Below are 15,470 nucleotides of genomic sequence, written 5' to 3'. Positions count from 1 at the left end.
GTCCATTTAGATCTTCTTCTGTGTTGTAGTTTAGCCTCCATCCATCAGGGGGCGTGGCTGGTAATCTTTTAGTCGGAGCCAGTTGGCATATTAGGGCCACAGTAGATAGAAAAATCAAAAGAGGAATACATTTTTGCCAAAAAACTCACAAAATTTTAGATTGTCAGAAATTTTATATAAAAAAGTGGTAATTTTTTAGTTTGAAGAGTAAAAAAATTTCTTGAAAAAATTTTGAGATTAATTTTTGATATTTTATAGGAAAGGAAATACAAGCATTTCTGAGTCTGAAAAGTTAAAAAAAATTGAAAAAAAAAAAATCTTGAGGTTAATCTAAAAATATTTTTAAGAAAAAACTTCTGAGTCTCAAAGAAAAAAAAATCAGAATTTTTTTTAGCAAGTTTCTGACTTTTCATACTCAGAAACTTCCATGTTTTTTCAGAAATTTACTGTATTTTTCTATCAGAGTTTCTTTATGTTATTGAAATACTGTTGTCCCTCTCCATACAAGAGAAAACTGAGGTTTTTAAGAAATCAGCTAATCGATCAACTTTATCTTAACTCTTTAATCAATAACTTGCATCCCTGTCAGTCTGAAGAAATCGATTTGTAGCCAGTGATGAAGACCTGAAAGCATTTAGCTCTGCCTCGTTTCTTCTTGCTTTCTAAAGAACTTCTTGTAATCTTCTGACGAGGTTTTATAAAAAATTTCTCAGGAAGCCCATTGAAGGTTATTTTTGGTGTTTTGATGCTTTTTAATGCATTTTTCCAGACAATGACAGTGTTTTATTGAGTGTTTGATTAGAAAATAAGATACTTGAAGAATTAGAGGACTAAAAATGGTTTTAATCATGTAAAACAGTACCTGAAGGTTATGTTGTTAGAAAATTGTCAACATTTGTTTGTTGATAAAAACACACCAGTTGGACCAAAATGTTTATCTGTCACAACTATCTGAGGCGTATTGACTTCCAGATCACTCAGGTTTTCTGGAATCTTCATACTCGGTTGCAGCCGTCTTCTTGCTGCCTGATGCTGCCTGATGCTGCCACTACCGTACTTCACAGCAGTAAAGTCGATGTCCAGCTGATGATCTTTGCCATTTCTCTCCAGAGATGTCAAATTTGATTTAATTAGATCAGAGAATTTAGATTCCCATAATTTCACACTGTAATGTTGACTGCATGTTAGTTTGTTTTAATTATGGTTGATCTTCTTGTTCAGATGCAATGAATCTCCATTCTGAGTATAAATGTTGTGAACTCTTATGCAGCTATGAGATCTAAATGTTTTTTTTAATTAATTTTGTAATTATCAATTTTGTAGTTATGAGTTATTTTGTGTTGATTTTATACTTGTTTAGGGTATAAAAGCTTAAAGTGTTCAAAAGGTTCCTGCAGTGTGAATATTTTGGCTGTTGTTCCCATGCAGCGCTGCCAGGTACCAGGCCTTTAATGCATTCTGCAGGAACGATGCCAAATCCGCAGCAGGACGTCGATAAATGTCTTCGTCCAACACCAGATTGATTTTATGGTGCCATCAGCAGGAAATTTAAACATAAGTTGATTTATTTATATAATATTTTTGCTTTATTTAAGTCTGAATTTTAAGATTTTATTTCTTTTTCACAATACTGGCAGTTTAATTCCCCTTTCTGCGCGAACAACAGCGCCATCTTCTGGCCTAGTAGTGTCACAAATGGAGGACTGTGTTAACCCTTCTAACAACTTTAATGTGAATAAATATTTAAAGTAATAAACAAAAAGCATATCTGGTCTGCGATCTGTTTCAGTTTTACTATCAATCAGGTGATAAGTTTGTTTCTTCCAACCTTGATCTTCTGCCAGTTTGTGCCAATGAGCTCAGTTTGGATTACCTTAAACAGAAACTAGTTTGATCATTAAGCTCAGCAAATTCCCTTAATTTGGGGAAAATACAATCACATTTCCTTCCCAGTAACACGCTGTAAAAACGAAGCGTTCCCAGTCTCGTCCGTGTTTGGCTGACGGCTCTCTGTGGATCTCCCGGGTTGGCGGCTGTCCTCTAATTAGTTTGCAGCACGTGTTTTGGCACGGCTGTTTATGGAGGTTGTAATGCTGTGTGGTATGTTTGATGTTCCTGCAGGGTGTGTTGTTTTTATTTAATGAGACACTGAATTTTCACCTTTGCTCTGACGGTTTCATCAGTTTGTTTCCTAGAAAAGAAATCTTTGATTTGTTTATCATCGCCTCCATGGAGCCTGATTTATTCATTTAATTTGGTCTTAGTGAGCAGTTCCCCAGGTTTTCTGTGCTCTTCATTTGCAGTCCATATTGCTCCTCCCTGCAACACTTTCCAGCTCATATTTTAATTAACTCTGAGGCCAGACAGGAGATAAAATCCCTACATAAAGTTCTGAAATCGGCCCAAAATCTCCTCTCAGCAGGGAGTCGTTGGGAAAACTCCAGAAAGGGATCAGATGCTTTTAGCCATCTGAGGTAACTCATTTTTTTATGGAGTTTAGCTGTTTTGCACAACATGAAGTATATAGTAAATAGTCTCTCTATCTGTATCTACCCATCTTCTCTTAATTTTTCAGTGAAAGCCTCTGACTTTGCTTCATATGTAAGACTGTTAACCTCCAAATTAAGAGATTAAACAGTTTTATTGCTTACAGCAGAGAGAAGCTGAGAGAATGCAGCTGCAAGACATTTTCAAGTTTTCCTCTAAGGCCATAAAAGACGTAAACAGTCAAAATAAAAGCACAGATGTTCGCTTTAATTTACACAACTGAAGATCTTGTCAGCAAATCTGCTTCAATACAATCGGGAATTTATTAAAAGAGGAATCTGAGCATTGAAGTATTTTAATCTTCTTTTTTTAAATCAAAATTATAAATTACAAATAAAGTTTTAGATTTTATAGCAAAGGATGCGCTACAAAGATAATTTTACCAAGTATTTTATTCTAGTTTCTAGTGCAAATCTCTCATTACTCTTGAAGTGAGAATGAACTCATTTACAAACAACTTTCAGAGAGATACGGCTTGTTGCAAGTCATTAAGGAATTAGTGAGTTACAACAAACTCCTGCCTTGCTCAAAAGCTACTTGTCAGTTAATTTTGTCTTATTTCAAGTGTTTCAAGATACTTGCACTAGAGTTTGGTCTGCTAAATGATATCTTTGGTAGTTTTGACTGATTCAGCTTAAGAAATGGGAACAAATTGTGTCTTTTTGACAGGCTGCTAATAAGTAAGAGCCAAAAAAAGAAACAAAAAAATCTGCTGAATTTGAAATGAGGAAATTTTTAATTTCCAATGATTCATTGGTCAGATTTATGTGTCTTTACAAATAAAAGTGAACAAGGATTGAACCTAAAAAGCATCAAAAAGCCCAGTATTGATTACTGAAGTAAAATTTTCTACTCACTGAAAGACGCTGGGTCCAAACACGGTGGCGAGGTTCTGGGCCGTCATGCGGTTTTCTTCGTGGTTTTTCTCCACCAGGGTCAGGAAGCAGCAGAGGTAACGCAGGAGGCTGTGGTGAACATCTGGCAGCTGCTGCAGGACGTCTCTAATCACCAACCAGGAAACATCACCTCCACTGTCTGGAAAGCAAAACAACATCATCAGAAAGACCAGTTCTTCCTCAACCAAACACATAAATTGATGTTGGCTGATTTACTATTTATTTATGATTTATTTAATTTAAAACAGGGACAATATGTGCCACTGTGGGCTGCACAGTGGTGCAGTTGGTAGAGCTGTTGCCTTGCAGCAAGAAGGTTCTGGGTTCAATTCCCAGCTTGGGATCCTTCTGCATGGAGTTTGCATGTTCTCCCTGTGCATGTGTGGGTTTTCTCCCAGTGCTCCAGGAGCACCAGTCCAAAAACATGACTGTCAGGTTAATTGGCCTCTCCAAATTGCCCCTAGGTGTGTGTGTGTGTATGCATGGTTGTGTGTCTCTGTGTTGCCCTGCAACAGACTGGCAACCTGTCCAGGGTGACCCCACCCCTGGCCCAGAACATCAGCTGGAGAGGCACCAGCACCCCCCCCAATCCCACTAAGGGACAAGGGTGTAAAGAAAATGGGTGGACAGTATACATTAACCACAAGAGGAGAGATGCACTGTATGAGCTCTAAGTGCTCATTTCCACTTGTAGTCAACAATGATCAGTTTTTGAAAATTTTAACAATCTAGATGTTGATTTGACATGAAGTGGGATATTTTCTACTCAGTTTGTGCAATTGGAGATTACCCCACAACATGATACTACCACCACCATTCTTGATAATTTATGAACTGTTACTGAGTCTTGAAAAGTGACTTTAGATTAAACATATTTCTTATCTTTGCGACCAAATATATATAAATATATCAGCCTTTTTCTCCTTCGGCAGATGCAGATTTCAGTCAAAGGTTCAGGTCCAGATCCAACCAGTTCTTGCCAGCCAACATATTTCAGTTTTCCGGCAGGAGAATGATCCCAAACACACGTAAAAACTGATGTTTAATCTCCAGTTATGGTGACTTGGAAAAGCATTACAGCAAAGAGCCTGAAAATATGTTGAGACTCTTACTCAGGATAATTAATTAGGTCAGAGTTGGATAAACGGATATGAGTGAGTGACGCAAATGTTGTGAATGGCTCTCTGCTTGTGTGCATGCATGCGTACCAATGTGGGTACATCTGTGTCAGTGTGCAGAGGGCCAGAGGGGAACAATGGCCTACAGTTGTAACTCTACAGATGAGTGAAGTTCAGATTCAGTGCAGGTTTGAGTGAATACTGTTTATTTTACGTTTACACTTTCTAAAGTTAAGATGCTGAGGAGAAAAATGCACAGATTGTATCTAAAAACATCTTTTACATGAGTCTAAGCATGAAGAAATTAAAATAATTTAGATACATTAAATATGTGGGTAACTTATGATGCTGCAGTGTTTAGTTGATCAAAGCATACTGCTCTCTAGTGGCCGAGTTAACCATTACAAGCACTCGGCATGCGAAGGTGAGTCAATCTCAGTCAAAATTCATGAAAATATTTACAAACTTTTAGGTGATGTTCATCATTACACTTTCTTTGAAGTGTAATTTTTACAAATATAAAAATCTAACCTTGTTCCTATTAATGTAGCAGTGCGGCTAGCCTCTAGCTATTTCATCAACACCTGTTTTAACTGGTACACTTGTCAGGTCGTACTTCCATGGTACCAGTGTGAAGCAGTAATTTATAAAAGATAATTTGATGTTTTAGCTGTTTCCTCAAAAAAATCTGAGTTCTAAGTAAAAACATTTTAAAAAGCAAGTGAAGCGACTGCTGAAGATGGAGCACCAGCTTAGAAAAGTCCCAGAGTTCAAAAGCTCCTATGGCCGCTCCATGTACAAATGTAGTTAAAGTAAAAAATAAAAATAATAAAAAAAAAACAGATGTTATTTGAGCACACTGTGCCATATATTTATCCATTTAAAGGCAAAGGATTATTGTGTTGTAGGCTACAGCTAACAGTTGTTAGCATGGTAAGTCACGTTAACAGTTAGCACAGCAAACCCTAAAATTTAAATTAGCACCTGCTTTGAAAATCTAAATGTATGGAAATATTAACAAACTATTGGTTCATATTCATCATAACACTTTCTTCTAAGTGCAGTTTTTACAGCTGCACTTCTGAGAAAGTGTATAAAATCAAACTTTGTCATTCTTGTTAATGTCCAAACTAACTTTAAGCTAATTGCAGCAGTGTAGCTAGCTGCTAGCTATTTCATCAACACCTGTTTCACTGTAAAGCAACATTAGGTTATGTACTTTTGCCTTTTGGAAATCCATTAGAGAAATAATTAATGGTGAGTGTTTTCAGTCATTCTAAGATCTGAGTCCTGATTTCTGGAGTAAATTGAACATGGTTAAGTATTAGCAAAAATCAACACTAATTAAGGCTAAAGCCACTCGCTTAAACTTGAAAAATTTCACTTTTAAGTTAATGTGTTTAAAGAAAAATATGTTAGCATTAGTATGATAAATAGTAGAAATAATAGAAGTGCAACTAAGTCTCCACTTGTTCTACCCAAGCTTCAATTTAGCATTAGCACAGTTAGCTCCTTGATCTTTTTTGCTTAATTATAGAAAAAAACTTGACTGTCCTGATCCAGGATTCTCACCCTGAATGGAAAGGTGGGTATAAATGCATTTAATTTAATAAGTAAATGAAGTATTTTTGAATTGAATTGAATTTGTTTGGGAAGTGGGGATCTCAAATCGAATTCTTCCTTTTGACCCACTGACCTGGGGCTGGCTCTCATGCCACCAGATTTGTTTAACACGTCTGTTATATGTGGCAGACTGGAGATGATGTCATTTCAAAGCACTAGAATATAATTATCTATCAATTACAGAAAAAAAAAAAATAAACAAAGAGAACTTATTAAAATCAACAACAAAAAAGCAGCCAGAGTTTAAAAAGGTGAACTATAATAGAAGAAAGAAACACCAACAATGAGGCCAAACAGTTTCACAAAGTCCAACAGAGTACCAATGATGTTCTCCGATAAACAGAGCAGATATTTATGGCAGCCATAAAAGCAAAACAAACACTTCAGCCAAACTGTTCTCTGCTCTGCCATCATTCGCATAAAATATAACCGGCAGGAGCTAGAGCTGGAGCTGGAGCTGGAGCTGGAGCTGGAGCTGGACGGGAGCTGGACGGGAGCTGGAGCTGGAGCTGGAGCTGGAGCTAGAGCTAGAGCTGGAGCTAGAGCTAGAGCTGGAGCTAGAGCTGGAGCTGGAGCTGGAGCTGGAGCTGGAGCTAGAGCTGGAGCTGGACGGGAGCAAACACTTTATCTGCCAAAAAAACACACTCTAAATGCTTAGGACTGCCAAGATTATCGCCATGAGATCCATGACTGCTGGGATCAATAACTCAGATTTAACTCAGCAATGACCTGGTTGGCTCTGTTTGATGGAGAAGCTGCTTTCATCCATCTATGACCCAGATATCCATAATGTTTATTTATTACACTTCGATATCTGCAAATACTGGCTGTAAAATCCTAAAGCTCCATCCAGTTCTACTAGTTGGATCAACTGAGCGGATAAGATAAAGGTGGGAGAGGGAGTTAATGTTTTACCCTGATAGTGCTGTATGAGTGTCTGCTGCACCGTGGAGCCGACCAGGCCTCCAGGCAGATCTCTGAGGTAGCGTTTGAGCAGGCTGGACACGGTGCACAGATCCGACTCCGAGAGCAGCTCCACCTCATCGTCGCTGCTGCCGCCGCTCTCCAGTCGCAGCTTCAGGGTCTCCACAGCCCGAACGTTCCCATTTACTCTGAACAAGCCTTCCTGATGCAGCGCTGCAGAAAGGCGAAGGAAAACACTATTTAGTTACAGTTAGACACCTAATCATGGAATCGGAGCTGCGCAATCAATTATTCAGTAAAACCAGTTACTGGTAGCAAACGGGAACCTCGAGAAGATTTTTTTTAATCCCTTGGGGGATCAGTAAAGAGACTTTAAAGGGTCAGTGGGTCCAAATGGGAAACCTCCATATGGTTGAAACCAGATATTTACATACTGTAGAAAAGAAAACATTTTTTTCTCATCTGACATAAAATTATACCAATTTTTTCCATTAATACCTGCTAAATGCCAGAAAATCAGGAAAGTGTTTTTGTCAAGATAGTTTAAAAAAAACAAAACTATTTTATAAACATAATGCAGCGTTTTATGATACTTTTGGAGTAATGGATTCTTCCTCTTTGAGTGGCCTTTCAGTCCACATCAATGTAAAAACCGATTCACTGCGGAAAACAAAATGTCTCACTTCAGACTCTGTTGATTTGGTTTTCGGATTCATCCACAGGTTTCTGTCCAGGTAACTCAGCTATTCTGAATGAACCAATCATAAGCATCCAAAGCCATGACATCATCATCTGGGCTTTCCAAAGTATTTTAGGTCTATTTTAGACATTGTGTTTGCATAAACTTTGATATATATAAACATGTCTAAAATATCTTTTTGTAAATAATCTGGACTTTTAAAAATAAAAATTTTTCATAACCTTTCCCAAGATGTTCGCAGATCATAAATTACTTCCTTCCGGTTGTTTTTGAGGTTTAAGAGTGATTCATTTTGATACGAACTTTATGAACCTTAATATAATTTAATAACCATGCGACACAAACCAGCAGGCGTTTCCACTGTAAAACAGCAGAAATGTGTAGTAAAGTTATCTTTACCACACTATTTTACTCTTATCATGTTTTTTTAGATCTAATTTTGTGGGTTTATTTGAATCTTTATCTTTGCCCAGGTGATCCTGATCACAGCAAGGTGATGACTGGAATGTTTTTTATGACTCATTCATCCCTCTGCCGATATCATATTTATGTTTTGATTTTAGTCAATGTTTGACTTAAATTGTTTTACATCAGTTAAAATTAAACTTGTGATAAAATAAACGAGTACGTTTGGGTTTTTACGACATCAACAAAGATCCTAGAGGTTTTTCTCTCTCACAGAATCTCACATAATCTGTACTCTGAGCAGCTTTAGCCTCTGAAATAACATATAACCATTGCTTTGCAGAAAAATTACATGGATTAAAAAGTATATTTCATTCAGAAACTGCTGTGAGTAAGGAAATATTAAATATTTCTTTGCTTGTCTTAACTTGGCTGGAAACAATTTACTAAATAAGTTTACATTTAATTTCTGCAGCTGGTGACAAAATATTGCACAGTTGACCATATCTCTTTGGTAAACGCTACTGTTTATAATTTAAAATTAATAAATATTATGTCTTCCAGAAGAAGCTTGTAAAAAGTTCCGCGCTCCTGTAGTGACATTTAGTGGATAAATTGATGCACTGCAGCATGTGAGAATTAACAGAAGGTTAAGAGGAGATTCGAGGTTTAGATTCCAGTTTTAAATAGAGCTGAAAGCAGAAGTTTACATACACCAAATAAAGACACATACACATTTCTTTTTCTCATTGTCTGAAGTTAAATCAGACTGAGCTTCTTTTTCTTCTGTCAGGAGGAACGGGCCAGAACTCGAATGGAGGGAAACCCAAAACGTTTGACCCAACTAAAGCAGTTCAAACGCAACACCATCAAATACTGAGGAACTGTAACTGTATAACTGTATGTAAACTTCTGATTCCAATGACAGTAATAATAAATAACTCTCTGACATATTCTCTCTTTCATTATTGTGTCATAACTAAAAATAATTCTGGTCTTTCTAACTGACCTACAAAAGGAGATTTGATCTGATTTAACCTCAGATGGTGAGGAAAGAAACAGGTGTATGTAAACTTCTGGTTTCAGTATCCTTGTTTACTTTTAAACACAAAAGTTTAAATAAGCAAATATCCACAAAGTATAAATATATATATGGTAAATTTACATTACAATAATCAAATGTTTGCCACTCAAATGTAGCTGGAATGCATCTAATATACATTTAACCAATAGAGCTGGTAGTTTTCTGTTGATGAGCATTATTTCTGTCAATTATGTCTGAAATATAATTGACAGAAATAATTATATTGTTATTTAATATAATAGAAAGAGAGAGAAAGAGAGAGAGAGAGGTGAAAATGTGCAATTTTTCAGCTATTGTGAATTACTGTATATTCATTTATAAATCTGAGCTCTTTTTAAAGTAAATAAAGCACAGAAATATTCATAAAAACATGGAAACCACAGCACTAGATCTGTCGCTAAACAAATTTAACAAGTTATTTCATTAAATGATAATATTGTTGCTATTAGATGATTTTCCAGCATAGTAATGGAAGAATGCATCCTAAAAGATCAATAATAATGAATTCTGAAACTGGAACACATAATAAATATCCAAAATAAATAAACAAAACAACAAAAACAATAAATGAAATTAATTATGAAGCTCTGTAAACAAAATTATCCTTCAAAAAAAGGGTTAGTTGAGACCAAAACACCAGACTGATGACTTCAGTCATCCAGTTTTTGGTAGAAAACGAGAAAAGAGGAAAACGATAAATCAGGCAAATTATTGATCTCATTTTATCGTGCAATTATTGCTTCTTGCAACAGGCCTGTGCACACACTAACGGTTTGTTCTTTTGTAATGAACTGTTAAATTCAAAGGTGATTCTCTTCATTTCAAACCAAAACATTAATTCTGCTGAATATGTTCCTGTTACCATGCTTGCTGAGATGCTCCACCATCCTCCGCACCAGCAGAGGCACTCCGTCCTCCACCAGGCCGCGCTCCCTCAGCTCCCACAGCGACGCTCCAAACACTTTGGTGCTTTGGGCTGCCACAGCTCTGGATCTCAGCATGGGTATCTGGACCATCCTCTTCATGTCCTCTCTGACCAGAACGGCAGTCTGGTTGTGCTGCCGGGGGAGAGAAGAGCAGAAATCAGTCATCATGAGGCAGGCGTCAGCTCAGAGCTGCAGGGTGACTGCAGGAAACGCAGCTTCTGTATTAGAGCGTCATGCTATGGGAGGTGGAGGGAAGCGTTGCAGGTTACCAGGTTACACCTTTGTTAAAGAGAGAGAGACACTCATACACAAGGTTGCAGAAATTAGCATTTAATTTCATAGATTCATAACATAACAAAAGCCTTACCTGGTTACCTGTGGAGGAAGACATTGTTACACTGACATGGTAAAACTCTGAGTTAAACTGTCACCTGCTTCCATTAAATCTCTGCGTCACTTTTACCGCTGCATCGTTTTATCCGTCTTTGTTTATTCAGTTCTGCTTTCAGCTAAGACTTCCTGCTGCTCTGGATCCTGCAGAGTGGAAGGAAGTCTCAGTGCTGTTGTCATGGCTACAACTCCACCATATTGTAGGCTCATGGTTCAGCCGTTCACACTGCAAAAACACAAAATCCTACCAACTGGTGCTGGTCCAGTTTCTACTGCAAATACCTTAGCACACCTGAAATAAGACAAAATTAACTTACAAATAACTTTACAGCAAGAAACAGGAGCTTTTCTTAAGTAAATAATTCATTGATATTTATGAAAAAGAACTAGTTGAATTGGTGAATTGATGTTAGTGGCATGACTTTGCGTGAAATAAAATAAAAACAAGTAAAAGATAAATTCTTTGTGTTGTTCTTAACATTTTCAGGTCAAGAATTACAAGGAGTGTGCAATTGAAGCAGATTTCTACCATCTTTAAACTGCAGTTAAGAGCCACGCAAAATTATTCAATATGCAGAAAAAGTAGCTACTCTAACTGGATAAATTAAAAAATTGAAGTAATTCATTTAAATTGGATCAACTAACCTAAACTACAGAGTTGCACTGTTGGTGGTCTAGTTTAAATTTAAAATATTGACAAGAAAATCTAAACAAAACATAAAGATATCAAGAGATTCAAATACATCAAATTGATTAAATGCAAATTATTCCCAGAATCCTGTCTGGATTCTGGGAATAAATCTGAAATTATAAAGATAATTTCAGATTTAAGGTTTTTTCGGAAACATTAGGGTTTTATGGAACTTTTTTATTGCTTTCTATTCATTTTATTTCCTGTGTGGAGTAAAATAAAGTTTATCCCCCCACAGATTTCCAGTTAAGCTGATCTGAGATGAGGACATAATGACCAGATGCTCCCAGTCCGTCTTTACTGCCATGACTACATGCATGACGTCATGCAGAGTGTTGGTAAAACACCAGAGGTGAATGAAATCACTGCCTCAACATGTGCAGAGGAACTCAGACGCAGCCAGATGCATATACATGTATCATTAACTATTCAATGATTCTATTGATTGTCAGAAGAAAAAATGGTCACATTCTGCAGATTTTTCATAAACCACTAAAGCTTATTTTATACAATAATACATTATATAAAAATGCAAATAAACAAATAATGCAGTTAATTTTTAAAATAAAAAAATAAACATTTTATTGCCTAAAATGCAATATAGCATTCTCTTTGTGTTCGTCTCATTATTTGTAGCAAAGGATTAATCTGCAGCTAAAAAATACATTAATACAGTCTAGAGTTGATGTTTCTAATATTTTTCCATTAACTGATAAACAATTGCATAGCAGGACATGTTGGACTGGAGACTTTTCTTTCCTGGGATTTAAACCAGGTGAAGCTAAAACTGGCACTAGACGAGTTCTGGGCAGAGCATATTTACAAAGAAGGTTTTTATTTATTAGCTTAAATGAAAAATGTTTATAATTTGTACAGTTTTGACTGAATTAGTGTTCTGTGTAATTCTTTCAGTAACTGGGCTTCTTTTGAGTCTGTATTTAAATCATTATTAAATTAGTTTGGCGATCACGTCGTCATTCGATTAATCCGATTAATCGTTTCATGTTCAGTCTGCAGGCGGTCTAAGGTGATCTAGAGCCAGAATCCAGATCAAACACTCTGTCACTCTGTGGGAATGAAGGTGAAAGTGAAGAGAGAAACACAAAGCTCTCCTGATCCCAAGGTCTTGTCACAGGATCATTCTGTGGACTGAAAAAACTCTCCGCTCAAAAAGATTGTGCTGTCACTTAGTAATTTCACTTTCTGCCAGGCCTTTGGGAAGAAGCTGGCTGAGAACAAAAGGTTTCAGGAAGCCATTTTCCTCTATTGTTTTCAGAGACAGTCAGCTGTGACACATCCTCTGTAATCCTCCCGCGTTTTGACAATGCTTTCACACTTCATGCACACAAAGACACAGTTCTATGAAAAAATGTTTTAAACCGCATCTCCAGTTGGCTTACATTTAGCAGAAAACGTTGAAAAATATGTATTTAGTTGATTTTTCTTTCTGTATTGTATCAACGCCTCTTGGAGATAAATCTTATGCTGTTGAAAATCCAGTTTATTTGCCTTTAAATGGTAAAAAGAAAAGCAGATTTAAGTATGTTCATTACAGCCATAAATAACTTGACAAATTCCCTCTGCCAAAACTGAACAGGTTTTGGTGGAGGCAGTGTCATGATATGGGCCGGCATCTCCCTTAAAGCTGCAGTGTGCAACTTGAAGAACATATTTTTTTGCATATTTGTTGAAACTGTCTCTTCATTGTGACAGAATCGTATGAAACAGATCATTTGCCTTCTTCCAGTGCTATCGAGAAACAACCAATCAGAGCCAGGAGGCGGGTCTTATTGTTGTTAATCACGCTGCTCATTCTTTCTCTCCTTCCACCGCTGCTACGCTGCAGATAGCTGCTAGTTAGCATAGCTACCGATGATGGCGGACAACCAGTTTTCCTGCAACAGTAACTTGTTTCTCTGTCATTAGCACATTTAGTAGTGAATACATGAGGATGATTGACAGTGCTAAGACCCGCCTCTTGGCTCTGATTGGTTGTTTTTGGTTTGGAGCGGTGCATTTCTTCAGATGGCAAAAGTATCTCAGAAAATAAATTATTTTTTTTAGTAAATAATCTGTCTCATATTATACCGTCTCAACATGGTGACAGTTTTAACAAATATGTAAAAATATATATATATTTTTAAAAATAAAAGTTACAGAATGTGATGTTGTCCCGCAGCAGTGTGTGACCAAGCTGGTGATCTGGCCTGTTTGTCGTTTCATCAAACTTCGATCATGTAAACCAAAACATGACATCCACTTCCCAGATAAAACCAATTCTGTAAAACAACCACTAACTCTGTAACTGATTAGATGAATCATCTAAAAATATTGATCTCATTATGATTGATTTAGACCAGTTAATACAGATTTAACATTTTTCTAGATATGAAGTGCTCTAATGTCAGAAACACTTTGAAAATACTGTTTATGTGTGTGAAAGAGTAGAAGAAATGTTTCTTAAATCACTAATGTGCTTTAAATAATCTGTTGAGTGGAGGATAATCCAGTTAAAATTAGATTTTAACTGGATTATTTCAATTATTATTAGCTTAATTTATTATTATTATTATTATTATTATTATTATTATTATTATTATTATTATTATTATTATTAGTAATAGTAGTAGTAGTTATAAATATTATTATGTAGAACTTGAGTTTCCAACTCATTTTCATTTTTGGCCATATAATGATTATGAATGTCCTAAAAGAACGGGTTTGATACCTGTTACAGTTTTTATTGTTTGCTTTGAGGAAGTTTTTATGAAAACTACTAATTCCAGTCGCAGATTTTGTCACGTATAACTTGGGAAAATGTCTTAGGAGTGAATAAATTTTCATCCATAGTAAGGAATTACTTACTTTAAATAAGCTCTTCTATCTTGCTGAGTTAAGTTAGTTTGTCTTATGGAAGTCTACTACGGTATCTGAACTGGAAACTGGACCAAAAACACTTGGTAAGATTTTGTATTCTTGCAGTGAAGAACTGAAACATCTTGTTGGGAATCCTTCATTTCCTTTAAACCAGAGATTTCAGAACTGAGTTCGTGGACCAAACGTCCCGGCCGGATCATCTCGTCCTGCTTTCTGCTCTCTGATTCATGGAGGAACGACAGGCCCGGGCATGTCTTTGCCCTCCTCCTCCCCCTGCAGCTCCTTTTTTCCAGGCTCCCTCCAGTATGTGGGTGGCCACTGGGCCAACTGGCAGCAACAGCTCCACAGACGTCAAAAACAGCTCGGAAAAAACTTACAGTCGGGAAGAAAAAAAAGGAGGAAAAGGGAAGTTTTAAGCAAGTGACGTAACCAAGTGATGAAATAACAGAGATGAAAAGTCAGGAGTTTGTGAAAAGTGTATTTCTTTGTGTTTTACATGCATTGTTATTTAAGAAAAGAGATTAAATAAGTGCATTTGATCACTTGGTCCCCCTTTAAAAGATAAAGTTACTTCTACTTCATGAAGAAAAGCAGGACTGAGAGCAGGAAACAAACATATTTGGCATTTTCCCCCCAACACAGCCACTCAGAGGAGCACCGGCTCATTATTTTTATCCTTAAACTCACGTTCACAAGTTGCTTTACTTACACAGATGGTCATAGCTCCTGCCCCCATTCTTCCACCAAAAAAACTCCAACAGAGGCTTAAAGATGAGGGGCAAAACTGCAGCTATCCTCTTCCTCCTCCTCCTCCTCCTCTGTCAGAGGAAAAACCCCAGACCTCTGCCCAGAGGTCCGCCTTTAATCCTCAACATTTGAATCCTCCAAAAGCAGAAAGAAGATCCAGTTATGAAGAGTTTGTTGGTCAGTCAGTGCCGGTAGATTCAGCGCCGTTCAGCCCCATGAGGCACAGATTAGTCCCTCTTCCTCTCTCTTTATTCCCCTCTGCTCTCCCATGCTGAAACCCGAGCCGAGCTCTCCCATTGGCTCACTGAGGCGCTCATGTGACTCGGGATAAAATCCCAAACATGAACACGTCCTGCAGACTCCCTCTGCAAGGAAATGAGGCTGGGAAGATAGAGGATGATAACAGGGAGGAGAGGAAGACTGACCGCTGGGATAAAATCAGTTCATTACTAAAATATTATGTAAAAAAAGAAACTAAATTCAGAGGTTTTTTAGGGACTGTAGCTGTAAATATTGATGTTTATGATTTTTAAAAGCTTTCA

The 15,470-nt window shown here is 37.0% G+C and overlaps 1 protein-coding gene across 2 annotated transcripts in view; it reads right to left on the bottom strand.

The window, feature by feature from the left end:
• fam13a (family with sequence similarity 13 member A) overlaps positions 1 to 15,112 on the bottom strand; it is a 60,823-nt gene extending 45,711 nt beyond the window's left edge. Inside the window, exons 1-4 of one of the 2 annotated variants that reach the window (XM_088006389.1) lie at positions 14,891 to 15,112; positions 10,160 to 10,355; positions 7,100 to 7,321; positions 3,405 to 3,582 (exon numbers count right to left, since the gene is read on the bottom strand). In XM_088006389.1, coding sequence (XP_087862515.1) covers positions 3,405 to 3,582; positions 7,100 to 7,321; positions 10,160 to 10,355; positions 14,891 to 14,917 — 623 coding nt within the window. In that variant the 5' untranslated portion in view covers positions 14,918 to 15,112. The remainder of the gene's footprint in view (positions 1 to 3,404; positions 3,583 to 7,099; positions 7,322 to 10,159; positions 10,356 to 14,890) is intronic. The other variant, XM_088006387.1, reaches the window with a different exon arrangement.
• Between the last annotated feature and the right edge of the window lie 358 nt (positions 15,113 to 15,470).

The sequence above is a fragment of the Poecilia mexicana genome, unplaced genomic scaffold, assembly GCF_051168715.1.
Source record: "Poecilia mexicana isolate PSO_F unplaced genomic scaffold, ASM5116871v1 scaffold_1, whole genome shotgun sequence".
NCBI classification, from domain to species: Eukaryota; Metazoa; Chordata; class Actinopteri; order Cyprinodontiformes; family Poeciliidae; genus Poecilia; species Poecilia mexicana.
The sequence above is the reverse complement of the archived record's forward strand: the minus strand, read 5'-3'. Positions and strand labels throughout refer to the sequence as shown.